This window comes from Pan paniscus, chromosome 10 (genome assembly GCF_029289425.2).
Source record: "Pan paniscus chromosome 10, NHGRI_mPanPan1-v2.0_pri, whole genome shotgun sequence".
In the NCBI taxonomy this organism is placed as follows: Eukaryota; Metazoa; Chordata; class Mammalia; order Primates; family Hominidae; genus Pan; species Pan paniscus.
In genome coordinates, this window is record NC_073259.2 from 21072880 (window position 1) to 21087876 (window position 14997).

The 14997-nt window shown below is 35.9% G+C and overlaps 1 protein-coding gene across 2 annotated transcripts in view; it reads right to left on the reverse strand.

The window, feature by feature from the left end:
* The window catches only part of EPS8 (EGFR pathway substrate 8, signaling adaptor), a 198747-nt gene that overhangs the window by 9475 nt on the left and 174275 nt on the right, over positions 1-14997 (reverse strand). For both annotated transcript variants that reach the window (XM_055095435.3, XM_003816528.6), the window contains 3 exons: positions 12109-12217; positions 11089-11232; positions 1826-2048 (listed from right to left, as the gene is read on the reverse strand). In XM_055095435.3, coding sequence (XP_054951410.1) covers positions 1826-2048; positions 11089-11232; positions 12109-12217 — 476 coding nt within the window. The remainder of the gene's footprint in view (positions 1-1825; positions 2049-11088; positions 11233-12108; positions 12218-14997) is intronic.

Below are 14997 nucleotides of genomic sequence, written 5' to 3' on the forward strand. Positions count from 1 at the left end.
TTTTTGCTGTACAGAAAGAGCTAATCACTTTTCCAAAACTTCATTTTTCCTTTAGTTTCCCGGCAAGATAGATATGACAGTCATTTAAATTGGACATACCGTGGGAGAAAAATTAATGAGTAAAAGTAGGCTTATGCTTATTGCATTTAACCAGAATTTTTAGAGTTGTTAAATAGTAATAGTTCTAGTGTCTTTTTTATTTTTTATTTTATCAAGAATGTCCACAACTGAACAGATGTGGCAATAACTTACTGACGTGAGAAAAACAGTAGGATGAAAATGGGAGTGAAAGATTCAGCCATTTAGTTTTGAACATAAATAGAAAGCATCCAATCTCGGCTATAAAGTTAATAGTTCCATACTGGTATCTGGATGTCAGAGATGAGTTTTAATACGATGACTAATTTGGGAATCATTCTTTTCCCAACAATATAAATAGTATTGAAAGAAATGGAAATAGAATGAACTACAGTAAAAGTATGTTTATGTGGAAAACGAAGGCAGAACCCTAAGAGAGGCCCACATTGAAGGAAAGATAGATATCCATCTCTCTCTCTCTCTGTCTCTCTATCTCTCTCTCACTCACACACACACACACACACACACATACACACACACACTTCATATACTTTTGTCATATTGGGGAAATATGAAATATCTTCATAGCTCTGGTTTTCCAAGAGTTTTTACATATCAAGTATAGGTAAAGCCAAGTAACTTTATAATATGTTTAAAACACCAAATTTGGAGATTAAATTGACATGCCATATACTACAAGGTTAAACAAAATTTATCTTAAAACTACCTTCAGTTTTCAAAATATCTACACTGCTATTCACCAATAATACAAATAAGGATAATCCAAAGTTGGTCATAGTGTCTTTTTAGTTTACTTAAATATGGTTTTCATAGAAACCATTTATATGAAATATCAAATTTCAAGTTATGAAAATATGGCACTGAAGTGTAAGTCACATGAAATTTGAATTTGGAGGCTAAATCTGAGACTACCATTGGCAGGTGATTATATTAACATAGTGTGATTGTGCAGCTACTGTGAATAGCAAACAAGAGGAAGAGAAGTAGGAAGGTTATGATGATGATGATGATGATGGCGACAGCAGCATGTAGTTAGTGACTGCGTATTACATGTCATACAGGGGTCAAAATCAGTCAGGGGTTTTCAACCTCAGCACCATTGACATTTTGGGCCAGATAACTCTGTTGCTGGGGACTGTCCTGTGCATTGTAATTGTTGCTAAGTGTCCCTGGTCTCTACCCATTAGACATCAGTAGCATCCCCCCAGTTTTGACAACCAAAAATGTCTTCAGGCAATATCAAATGTCCTCAGAAGGATGGAGAAGAAGACAAAATCGCTCCTGGCTGAGAAGCACTGAAGTAGATGCTTTCTATGCATTATCTCATTAAATCCTCACACTTATCCTATGAAGCAGATACTATTATTTTTCTCCACTTTTCAGATATTGAAGTGCTGAGAGGATAATTAAATCATTGAAGGTCAGGAAGCTGGCAAGTGTTGTTTCGGTATACAAATTCCAGGATGTCTGGCTCCAGAGTCTGCATTCAATTATCATAACAGATTGGAAAAGGAGTAGAAAGGCATGCATTAGAGAGTGGAGAGAATACTTCCTGTTTCTCAGAACTACGTAGCTGATGAGAAACCAGGTGAAAATCTTTGCAATCTATTAAGTACCATGCAAGTATAAAGGACTTTAATACAAGTAGAATCAGCAGTAAACAATATTTTACTTAGTAGTGCTTTTAATTTGCAGAAGACATTTTTTGCCTCCCTGGGAAACTTACGGTCCACCGGAAGTTGTTTGTGTCTCTGGCTGTCTCGCACGATACTGCCACCACTGTCACTGGAGCTGCTGTTTTGACGTGTTATATTTGCTGGGACCTTTGACACAGGAACAGGTGCTGGAGTGGAAGGGGGAAGGGGGACAGGAACAGGAGCTGGTGTTGGAGGAGGTGATGGAGCAGGGGGAGTATCAGCTGGTCTTGGGCCATACTCCATCCTTTGTTTCTATAAAAAGACAAATAATTAACTTAAAATTTAAAAAATATAAACCTAGGCTAGGAAAACAAATTATACTTTGATAGGACATTGTTGGCTATTTTTAAACTTACTTGCAAACCCATTACACATTTATCTGTAATCCTATATGGTATAATGACCATTAAAAATCATATTTTAAACATTCTACATAATTTTTCAAAGTCAAAACATTAGTTAAGGAGTCACAAGGCTACGTCAATAGCAAATAGTAGTATTATAGTAATAAATGTCAAGAAAACAGAATTTGGGCTTGGAATCACACAAGATGAGGGGAGGCAGAAAGATTTATAATTATTTTTTAATTTATGCTAATAATAATTTCCAATTGCACTGGAAGTCTAAATGTCAACAGCATAAAGCATCACTTACTCATTTTAAATGTACGCTATATTCAAAGATTTTTAATTTTGTTTCCAATAAATAATTTTAAAATATTGGTATTATTTTGTTCAAGGCATAACTTTTTCTGCCATCATCTTAATGCTAATTTATTAAAATTAGAAATTTCCCTTGTTAAAATGGAAATGTCACGGGGTGGATGGTTGTGAGGGTAATGGTATGGTCTTTAAATGTTTATGATTGCAACTCACAAACGAATACTAGAAAGGGGCCTGTGGCCATTTGTATTAAAAAAGGTAGGTGTGACAAAATGCTTTTTAATAATTTTAAAATCATGATTGTTAGGCATACTTATAAAACAGCATTTGTGCATATTCCCTATTTAAAACACACATAATAGTTAACACTTTAAATCTAAGTAAAATAATTTTAATAGATAATGCATTGTGAGAGTCTCCAAATTCTCAAAAGGCACATTTTCTTTTTAGAATCAAAGATACAGGACAATTATTTGTAATTAAGGCAAAGTTTAGATACTGCACTGGCACAATTTTAATTATTCTAATTTAGGATTAGCATATTACATGCAAAAAGACCTTTTGGTAATCTGGTCCTTTGATTAGAACAGTATTTACTTTTAAATTCTAAAATGGCCCAAATATCAGGTAGTATTGATTTTAACAGAGTCCTCCCAATTTCCACAGAGATCAAAAACAAAAATACACACCACACACAGACACATCACTTTTTAATTAAACTATTACTCAAAAACAACACATCAACCTTCATCAGTCCCCTTCACGGCAAATGACTAACACCTGTGGAAACCGGTGTGGGAAGGAGCCCTCATTCTTTTCAGCTCGCTCTACTCACTGACCAGTGGGATGGGGTCAAGGAAGTGGGAAGCGTATTATGAAAGGATGGAAGTATATCTGAAAGGAGTGTTTATAATGCTGGTAGATGCTAAAGGAAGAAGGAGGGCAAGGAGGAGAGAGGCAGGACAGGAGGGAAGGAGGGAGTAAAGGGTAAGATTCTCAGAGTAAGAGAAAGGAGATAGGTGGGACAGAAACTGAGTTGCTAATCCCCTTAGCATTCAAGGCTTAGAAATATTTCTAATGTATTCAATACTGTATTAGAATGAAAGAATGAATTGTTATTATTATTCCCCACAAACAATCTTCCTATATTTGGGCCAATAAAATACTTAAAGCAGTCAAAATACAGCAAACATCACCAGAATGTAATACTTAGCACACACCAAAGTCATCTGATTAATGTATACGCAATGTTCCCTTGACAAGAATGTCCTCTGCACGTAATTTCATGAAGGGCTAATGAATTCTCACATTAGTGTTTCAAAAGCATCATAGTTTCAATTATTGTTTTTAAAGCCTAAACAAACAAAAATGCCATGAGCCCTGCTTTCCATATGATTCATAATTTTTGCTTTTGCTATTCATCAAATACTATTGTGAGAAAGTGAATAAACTGTGTTACTGTCACAATCAAGCCTGAAAACAAACTCACCAAATGTTCTGTGCTTTATTTCATTCATGCCATTGTTACATAATGCAACTTTATCAGTATGACCTACCAAAATAATAGGTTTAAAATACATATTTGATTAAAGAAACCCATATGAAAATGTATGCCATAAATTATATTTACTTGCATATTTTCCTCTTTCCTTAGTCCTCTGCTCCTGCCCCATGTTTCCAACCTCTGACATTAAAAGGGGCAAAGTACCTTCCTTGAATCATGACAACTGGTTCTGAATGGCAACCTAGACAGCTCTTCCATGGAAACTGGTTTGAAATTCTTCATATGGAAGAAAAAGAATCAGCACTGACTCCTAACGTCACTTTTTTGTGTCCCTCCCTAGCTTCTCTACTCCTCTTTACCTACCACCCAACTACTGTTCTTTCTTTCCTTATGTCTGTCTCTTGGCTATTTTTTGTTGAAGCTACAGAGTTAATGATTCCAATGTATCTCAGTTTACGTAATGTCTTGGAGAACAGAAGTGCACTCTGAACTTTTTTCTCCTGAACCAACGTACTGAAGCTCCAAATCCAAAAAAGAAATTCTGACCAACTGTTCTTGGTTGGCCTGAGACTTTCCCAGTAATTAGCACTGAAAGTTCCACATCTTCACAAACCCCTCAGACTCCCCAGCTGGGAACTGGGAGGGTTGGTCAGCCTGGTGTGGACCTACTTTTGCACCCAACTGTCACTTCCTTACTCTTGCCTGTGATATCCCACAAACACAAAGTTCTGTTAAAAGCAAAATCTATCTTTTTGTCTCTCTTTCTCTGAAAGAAGGCAGAATTAATAGACCTCATAGGAAATTTACTTTCCTATTGATAATTAAGTTGGAATGAGTCACTTTTCTTTAGCAAATTAAGCTGAGTAGAAATTCTAAAGAATTAAAGAACGCTATTGAGAGATAAGATCCTGATTCATACAAGTTGCTGCTTCAGAGGGGAAATTATGCAAGTAAGCGCAACAAAGCCATTAAAATTGAACTGTTCTTAAATATTTAACCTACTCTAAATTACACATTTTTCCTCTAAATTTGGTTATTTGGGAACTCTGCAGTGAAAACTAAGCACAGCTGGAACATTTGGAGGGTGTTAAGTCGAGAGACTGAATCCAAAAAATTATATGAAAAAGAAGTGCCATGAGGGAACGAATGTGGGTTACCTCTGACAGCTCGCCAAGTAATTGCTATTAGGAAAATGGAGCAAATCACATCAAATGAGAAAATTAATACAGGAAATGGAATTAAAATAATATCAATTATAATTCACATCAAATATCAGAAAGAGTAAATTAGCCTGACAGTAAAATTACACGCCCACAATCAACCAGTGAAGGAGCCTGTAAATCTATAATTAATTCCCATCACTATCTAGCCATGGAAAACTAATCATATAGATTCTACTATAGTAGAAACTGTGTAAAGTACTTCAACAGTAACTATTTGTATATTCAAGTAAAATACTAAGATATAGGTTTATTCTATTCCTATTGCTCATAAAGAATACAATTAGAATGCATTACATATAAGAGTTATTCTTGTTTAATTAGCTGATTTTACAGAAGGTAATACTGCATGCATTATCGTGTGATTGTAATGAGCTTTAGTTTCAAACTTTCTAAGCAGCCTGAACAAACATAGAACATTTAATAAAATTATGTACATGTGCATGTCAGACAGTAATTATCAATACTTTATATATGTATAAAAACACATATATATATTTATAGTGGGTATTATTCAAATTATCATTAAGAAGTCTCTGGGAAAATGTCAATACATGTGACAGAATAAAAAGTAAACATCTTTGTCTAAAAACGATGCCTATAATTAATGAGCAGAGTCTTCTGATATTAATTTTTAAAAAACACTTTTGAAGAACTGAATATTATCAGGAGGTTGGCCTGGCTGGAAGAATATAAGCCATCTTTGGTAAAATCGTCACTCTATCCAGCAGTAGCTAAATGTCTCGACTGAGCTTAAAAAACAGAGCACTAATAACATAGGCTGAAATTAGTAGTGTTAGCGGTTTAGTAGTCACCTGTACAAAACATTTCCACTTTTAATTTAGGGTGATTTAAACATGTATATAATGAATTAGAAGATTTTATACCTAGACTGGATTGTAGAGATCACATAATTGACTCCTTCTATTTCATGACCAAGCAAATTGGAACACAGAAAAATAAAATGCTCTCTTTAAGGACTAGAACCCTCACCTACCAATACCTAGATTGGGGCTTTTCACACAGTATCATATTACAGTATCTCTTGCTAGACAATAAAGAATATGGGAAACGTTTTGTTGAATTCACGTGACCACAGAGACTGGACATTCATAATTACTTGCATCTTGGTAGAGTAAGAATACCTATAACAATAATAAATGCATAGATAATAATTAAGAATATATGAAAGACTTCTTTAGTCAGTCCATTGGATGTATAATAAATAACATCATGGGAGGAGGTGGTTTCTGCTCTTGGCATATAGCTTGCAAATTTAAATGGGCAAAAGGGTAATTCTAGCAGACGAGCAGTCACAGGGCTAGAGGTCAGAGAATCAAGTCAAAATAAAGATCAGGAAACTTTATGTGGCAAGTAGCTTCCAGGTGGGGAGAAAGCACCCTGGATGTCCATCTGCTGCCCAGCTAAAATACTACAAAGCCTTGGAATGCTCTACAACATTTTTATCAAAAGACATGTTATCTCTCCATAATCTCTCCTCAGCATTTACTTCCTTTTCTCTGTGGTTTATTCAATCTTTTGTGTCAATGTCTTTTGTAAATTTTTATTACTTTCTCTTTTATGTTTAAAACTTTGCTGAAGCCATGGGGGAAATACATTAGGTGGGAATGGTTGTCTTTACAGAGCTGTTAAAAATCACTTCAAATGTGAGGATATTAAATAGCCTGGACTCTCAGGGACACCAGGTGGCAATTCAACACCTATTCACTGCCTGGTATGAGCATCCCTGTCATCAGAACAGAATCTCTGATAAAAAGTGTGTGAACAATAGGCAAGAGCTGCACTTGTGCCCTTCACCCAGAAACTGCCATTATTTATATATATGTCTTTATAGGAAATGTAAGGGTATAAAAATAAGAGTCATGACTGTCCCTTTTTTTAAGTATTTGGTGACTCACAGATGTGGCATGGAAATAGTTTACATCTAATTCCCTTATTTCCACCACTTACAAAAATGTCATATTCTAAGTAAATCATATAATTTGGGTTATTTTCCTAAATTATAAAATAATGAACAATACCATGAAATCCAGTGAATGGATACATAAGGCAAAAATCAAATTCCAAGGATTGTGACTGATCAGATCAACTTTTATCACAGTATAATGCAAAGTAAAGCTATTCTGAGAAAATATCACTTTAAACATTAATACAGAGAAAAACTATGGGTTTATACAAAAAGAGATGACAATCTTTGTTTTTTCTTCTTTTTCTTCTTGTTTTGAGACGGAGTCTCGCTCTGTCGCCAGGCTGGAGTGCAGTGGCGCAATCTCGGCTCACCGCATCCCCTGCCTCCTGGGTTCAAGCGATTCTCCTGCCTCAGCCTCCTGAGCAGCTGGGATTACAGGTGTGTGCCATCATGCCTGGGTAATTTTTGTACTTTTAGTAGAGACAGGGTTTTGCCATGTTGGCCAGGCTGGTCTCAAACTCCTCACCTCAAGTGATCTGCCTGCCTCGGCCTCCCAAAGTTCTGGGATTACAGGCATGAGCCATTGTGCCCACCCAAAATGAGAACCTTTTATAATCACTATTCTCTAGAACAGCAGAATGCAACACAGCACAGGCTCTGGATCCAGAGTGCTGGGGCCCAATCCTGGCTTCATACAGCTGTATAAATCTGGGCAAATTATTTCTCCTACACCTTAGTTTCCTACAAAAAAATGTGCCTCCTTCACAAGGTTGTTGTGGGAATCAAATGAATTTGGATTTGCGAAGTGCTTAAACAATGCCTGGCACAGCATGAGCACTGGCCACTGGCATATCTTCTCTAGAGAGGAATATCTGTGAATGTTGTTTTCTGTGAATGTGAAGCAAATTTAAGTAATGAATCATTGCTTCCTTTTGGCAGCATGGTGCAGGAATCTAAAATATTTTTGTTAAAGTTTCTTTATATTTCTTCAAAGTTTTGATATCACTGGATGAAAGAGACAGATGGAAGAGAAAACAAATGTGTGGGCCATATCTGAGGAGGAGAAAGAGGGTCACGCTGCTCTTGATACAGCAAGCATGCAGGAAGGAGCAAAGCCATGGCAGATGACCTGTGGACTCATGCAGGCTTTCGGGAAGGATCTGCTCGGCGCTAGGCTTTCTATTGTTCTTTTTACCAAGTGTGTGAGATGCCAGTACTCAATATGTATTTGTGGAATGAGTGAATAAAAAGATGAGTACGACATAAAATTGTAATCCAGTTGAGTTTTATAAGGTTAGGGTATTAGGATCAGTGGAATCTACATAAATATGGTGGTATCTTAATTATCATTCTGAAATAAGTTGCAGGATTCTTCCTTAGATATTTTAGATATGGGTATCTGGTGTCGTAGAGATATAAAACAGTAGATACGGGTATCTACTGTTGTAGAGATATGAAACAGTAGATATGGGTATCTACTGTTGTAGAGATAGAAAAATGACTGGCACATATTTCCAAGGATGTTTTCTTTTCCATTTTACTCTATTCTTTTTTTAAAGAATATATTATAAATGTTTTGAGAATAGGAATCCTTTTAGAGTAGGATTTATGCCAGACAGCAGATAGCAAAGCAGACTGTGAAGCTTGCTTATTAAAATTTTACAAGGTCTTAGTGGTTTTGTTGAGCTCAGCCCAAAATTTTCAGGAGGTGTTAAAAAGCAGATTGTTTTTAATACATTTTCAAAGTAGGGCCCTCAACCTGAACAGCATACGCTTCTGCATACACACAGAAAGCTTCTGTACACATTTCTACACACACCACTACATTTCTAGTTGCAACCCGAATTTTTAAGAAGAGAGTTGGATAGTGTTGAAAAGTTTAAAACGAAATAGCCAAATAGGCAATCCCTATAAGAACCACAAGTTTCTATTTACATAAAGTAGCAAAACAAACTCCTGAAACTTGTGAACTCTTAAAAACATTTCTTGGGTTGTGCCAAAGTTGACAAAAATAAAAGATGAGGTTCTGTTTAAGAAAGGAGGAATAGGTTTGACATTCTCTGAAAATACTTTCCCTGCCTATGATATATATTAATAGTTTTGGTTCAGTTTTAGACAGAAGCAACCTTTTAAACAGAAAAGTCAACTTATGGCTCAAGCCAAGAATCAGAATTAAAGAAAAAGACAAGACTGAACAGTAAACAGCAAAAGGTAAGAGATATTAAACTCTTCAGGAATATCAGGCAGGAGAAAATTCCTATTATAGAATTCATACTATTTGCATGTTTTTTATTTTATCGCAGTTTGCTTATTCCTAGCAACCACACACACAAATAAAACAAATTTGGATAATTGTTTTCAAAACTTAAAATATAAACTCTTGCCTTTTGCTCACATATGAGGATCAGGGATATCCTTTATGAATAGTGCTTCTCATAGCTTACCATGACCTGCATATTAAAATTAGTTGATACAGCCCAAAGGTATGTACTCTACCATTATTTTAAGTATAGGTTTCAAGCATATACTACCTCTATGGGAAAGAAAATGAAGAACTGGTATTCATGAACCAGACAGAAGCATATATTATATTAGGTAAACAGATATTAAACTCAGAAAAGTAGGAACTAAGAAAAGAAAAAGGTATAAAAACTAAGAAAATTCACTTCAAAAACCCATGGGAAATGGAGGAGACCATACCTTGAATAACTCAAACTCCTTCTTTGGCATCAACAGCTAATGACAAATGATGAACATAAAATAAGTACATAATATATATATGCACATGAGGCCAGCCAAAACATAACACAGCAAATAATTTCCATTGCCATCACTTTAAGTTACCGAGATAGAGAAACTATACACAAATTCTTTATTTTGAATGTTTGCTTGATTCATGGATTCTAGTAAGGCCAAGTCCCTCTGGATAAGCACAGGACTGACACCAGGCATGAATGTCATGAGGAGCCAAAAGTACTGAAATAAATTGTCACGGCAGCAGAAGTATGACCACAATTCCAGCTTTGGACAATCTGTATTTTTTAAGCCTAGATCTGGCATAAAAATTAACTATTTCACTGCATATTCTACGCAGCTTCTACTCAAATTCATGACATTATTATGAGGTCAGATGTGATCTTTTTCTCGAGACTTTGAAAATTAAAAGAATTCTTTCTGGGGGAATGAGAAGCCACCCCAGGTTCACTGGCTGTACCTGAGAGAGTCCATCCATTCTGTCTTTGTTTACAGACCTGACTCTAGAGAGCCTGGCACAGGTCTAAAATTCCGGAGTTTAAGAGCAAGTTAATTCAGATGTTAGGGTGAATGAGCTGACCAGGGTCACTGAAATCCTGAAAATGTGGCATGGGCCATAAGAATGGACCTTCATGGGCCTTCAATGAACAAGAAGAGAGAGGCTGACCTATCTAATCTATATCCTAAGTACCTTTTAATCTTAAAATCAAGAGAGGAAAAATATTGTAATCCAGCTGAACAGGTACTCATGTATTAGTGTAAGGAGAGATGAGTGCAAGTTCAAGGCTGGTCAGTGGCAGAACATTTAAGAGACTGAAAGCAAGGGCTGGTGAAGGTGAACTGCTGGACACCATGCCGTGATATCAGTGCCATCCTCTATCAAGAGGAAGCCCCTGGTGGATAGCAGAGCTGTGGGTAAAAAGACAGAAATACCATTTCTTCAAATGTCAGAAATACTACAGATTGGGGAAAAAAAGCATTCAGAGAATCAGGTACCTACTGCTAAACATCTTGAACAATTTCTAGAAGTAAATCAGAAAACATATGTGTAATTCTTCCCTGGGTCTCTCACCATTGCCACTCCCCCACCAATTACTCTAGAAAAAATATATAACCAACTACATCTCAAAATGATCAATACACAAAGGTGTTTAAATCCTACTTAAGAGTGATAACTTCGTAAATGTGTACATACTACATTTTACTAAGAAATCATGCTCACCTGTATAGTATGAGTATAAGGTGGATCGGCACGCCCCAATCCAGATTCTGGAGGTCTCACAATATCCAAAATGTTATTTGGCACAAATCCAGAGTCTCCACTTGCATTTCGAACTTTCCACCATTGCTTCCGATCATCAAGTATCTGTCATGTACAAGAAAATAAAGGTATAATTTCCATATAAAAGCCATTCTACGAAAGAAGTTCCCTAGACTTCAACAAAGAAAAATTTTCTACTTCTGATAATTAACTCAGCATCAACATAGTGTTGATTGAATGATTCTCAGGAATTACACTAAGAAGACATTTATGAGTACACAGTAGGTAAGGTATCATTATGGTGAATCTACCCAAGGTCCATTTTACCTCCAAAGAACAGCCTGCATTATTTGAAGTACTTAAGGACTGAAGTACTTAAAGGACTTAAGGACTAAAATGACTCTTTTGGAAAGCCCCATTGTCTCCATTTTGGTGATAGAAAGAAAAAGTATATAAAAATTACTTTTTTTCCTTACAAAATTTATTGTGATAATTCACCTTATATATTCAAGAAGATGAACTGTCAATTAGAACCTAACAAAGAGAAGTTGGTGTTGTGGTGGATTATCCCTAACATTATTAGCTCAATGACTGCTGAGTATATCTGTGCAAGGATATAGGATAAAAAAAGAAAACGTTGTCTCTTATTGAACTATTATGTGCATCCACATCTGAATTGATAACTAGTCTTGACTCCAAAATGAATAAATATCAGAAGAAGAAAGAGGGCAAGGAAGAGAGCAAAGGAAGTTAAAAAAAAACCCACCCTGCCACTCCCCACAAAAAACAAATAGAGGAGTATTCTAAAGCTATCCCCTTAGAAGGAGTATCTATATACCCCTACTAAATAGATGTAGATATTTCTAATATACTATGTCTTTAGTAATATAATACTTTTGAAGGAAAGTTTAGTTATATACCAAAAGAGTAATACAATAAAACTACTTTATTAAGAGCATAAAAAAGAAAAAATTATATTACCTCTAAAATATCATCCTTTAGAACCGAGAGCTCACTGTTGTTCCTTGCTACAAAGTCATACTTGGATTTGGCATATTTCTTGGGTTGTGTTTTGAGTGGTTCATAATTTCTATAAAAAGAAAGAAAAAAGATTATTATTCTGCTAGCTCTTCCTAAAGGATAAAAATGGAAAACACTGAGACAAGCCAAATCCTACCAGAAAACTTTCTGAAAAATTACAGCAGTTTCATTTTATTATATTTTACATTATGATAAATAAAAGTTACTTTAAAGTTCTTGCTTTTAAAATGAACAAATTATGGCCAGGGATAAAAACAAATAATGCAAAATCACAAGGCCAGGTGGTACTTAGCCAAATCCAGAATCCAAGTCTATGAATTCTTTGTCTACTAAATACACATACTGGATATTTTGTTAATTACCATCTCTACCATAAAAGAACTAGATAAAGATAAATGTTAGTATTTTTCATAAAGTTAAAGGAGACTGAAAATAATTTCCATAGTGGTAATTTTAGTTATATGTTGATTTCACTAATTCAAGCAATGTCTGCAATTCAGTAACCAAATATATAAATTTAAAATTTATAACTAGGCATTAGTTTTTAGAAACACTTTGCCCAGTTATCTAAATTGCAAAAAAAAGAGATATGCATTAAGTATGAGACTAGTAACACTTGCAAATAAGTAAGTAAATAATTTAATTCACTATAAACTTTTAAAAAGTGTATGGGCCTCATTTTTTTAAAATAAAACTTCCTTAAAAAACCAAATACCTCTTCTAATCATTAAATGAGTACTAATAGATTTAACAACTTAACTAAAGATTACTTTTATATGTAACACAATACACTTGATGCATTAAATATTTGTATTTTCTTCATATATTTCAATAATAAAATTACTTTAACCCTTTATTAATTTTACTCCCTAGTCTTCTCCTCCATTTACATTCCCACATTTATTTACACATCTCTACAAGGGAAATAGCAGGTAGAGACTAAAGATGTTAGGTCATCCTACCCCTGTAAAGTTGCCATTCTTTTTGCTGTCTACCAAGTTCTCTGGAATGTTATACCAGGGCCTGCAGGACAGTTGTAGACATAATGTATCCTGTCATAGGTTTTTGTTACCTCTTAGGTAGTAACTCCATTGGAGGAGGGAGACAGGGACAAAGCAAAAAGATGACCAGTACAGAACACCTTACAGATAAGCATGTACGAACAGCTTATTGGCTATTTTTAGTACATTAAAAAGAAAATTGGTGGAAAAGGTGAAATTATGGTGAAGTAATTATGTTATTAATAATAATAATTTTAAAACTGTGTTCCATGGATTTCCCATCCCTATCCCTACTGGAATAGCTCTGCTTTCATTTACTTTATATATTCACATTTAATCTACTAAGATTTCATTTGGCAGATAAAAGAGATTCAACTACCCCAAACATTAGGAAAACAGTAATTTTAGTGTTTTATCTTCCTCTCTTCCCCTATTTTCCTTTCTCCTATGATCTGCAAGATAATCACTATTAATAATGGAGAGTTAAGGGTCTATAACAAAGTTTTTGTTATCTTGCAGGTCTCAGAAGTGTTTACCTGAAGTGCTTCAGAATTTACAAATCTTTATGGCTCACAGTTTTTTGCCCTCTATAGGTTAAGCATGGATATGACACTGACCATAGTTATCAAACAGACAATCACAATTTGTAATTTTTTAGAGATACCAGACTTTCTTGGCCAGGCGTGGTGGTTCATGCCCGTAATCCTAGCACTTTGGGAGGCCGAGGAGGGTGGATCACCTGAGGTCAGGAGTTTGAGACCAGCCTGTCCAATATCGTGAAACCCCATCTCTACTAAAAATACAAAATTAGCCAGGCACGGTGGCACATGCCTGTAATCCCAGCTACTCAGGAGGCTGAGGTGGCAGAATCGCTTGAAACAGGGAGGCGGAGGGTGCAATAGGCTGACATCGTGCCATTGCACTCCAGCCTGGGCGACAAGAGCAAAACTCTGTCTCGAAAAAAAAAAAAAAAAGAGGTACCAAAGTTTCTTAACAGCTATGGAATGTAACAAAACGTATGGGCTCAGTTTCTGATTAGGAATAATAGATACGCCACTTGATAGAGAGCAGACATAGAGACAGCAGTAATTTGAGAACTTCTCTAAAATACTAATTGCATCTGACAGCAGTAAGCTATAAAACTCGAAGGTGTGGGCTCTAAATTCAACAAATGTTCTACCTAATGGCATAGCAATTTCACAGAACAGTGAATATATTTCGTATGGCATTGTTAAGCTAAATATGTTCTGAGAAACCCTCTATACTTCCATACTTGAGTCCTGTGGACGAATCATAACCTAATTTAGTAGGTAGACACATTGAAAACCCAATTTAGGAGTATGCTTCTGTAACAATAGCTGAGTCTCAGCCAATCCCAGCAGCCATACTTCAAGCACTCACAGGCTGCTGACTGTTCAAATTGTGTGCAAATGCCAAGCTGTAACCAATCCAGCTGTTTCTATACCTCACGTCCGTTTTCTGTACGTCACTTTCCTTTTTTTGTCTATAAATTTGCTCTGACCATGAGGCATCTCTGGAGTCTCTCTGAATCTGCTGTGATTCTGGGGGCTGCCCAATTCATGTGCCACTTTTTTTTTCCCCTTGTTCAATTAAACTGTTAAATTTGCCAGGCGTGGTGGCTCACGCCTGTAATCCCAGCACTTTGGGAGGCCGAGGCGGGCAGATCACGAGGTCAGGAGATCGAGACCATCCTGGCTAACACGGTGAAACCCCATCTCTACTAAAAAAACATACAAAAAATTAGCCAGGCATGGTGGCGGGCACCTGTAGTCCCAGCTACTCAGGAGGTTGAGGCAGGAGAATGGCG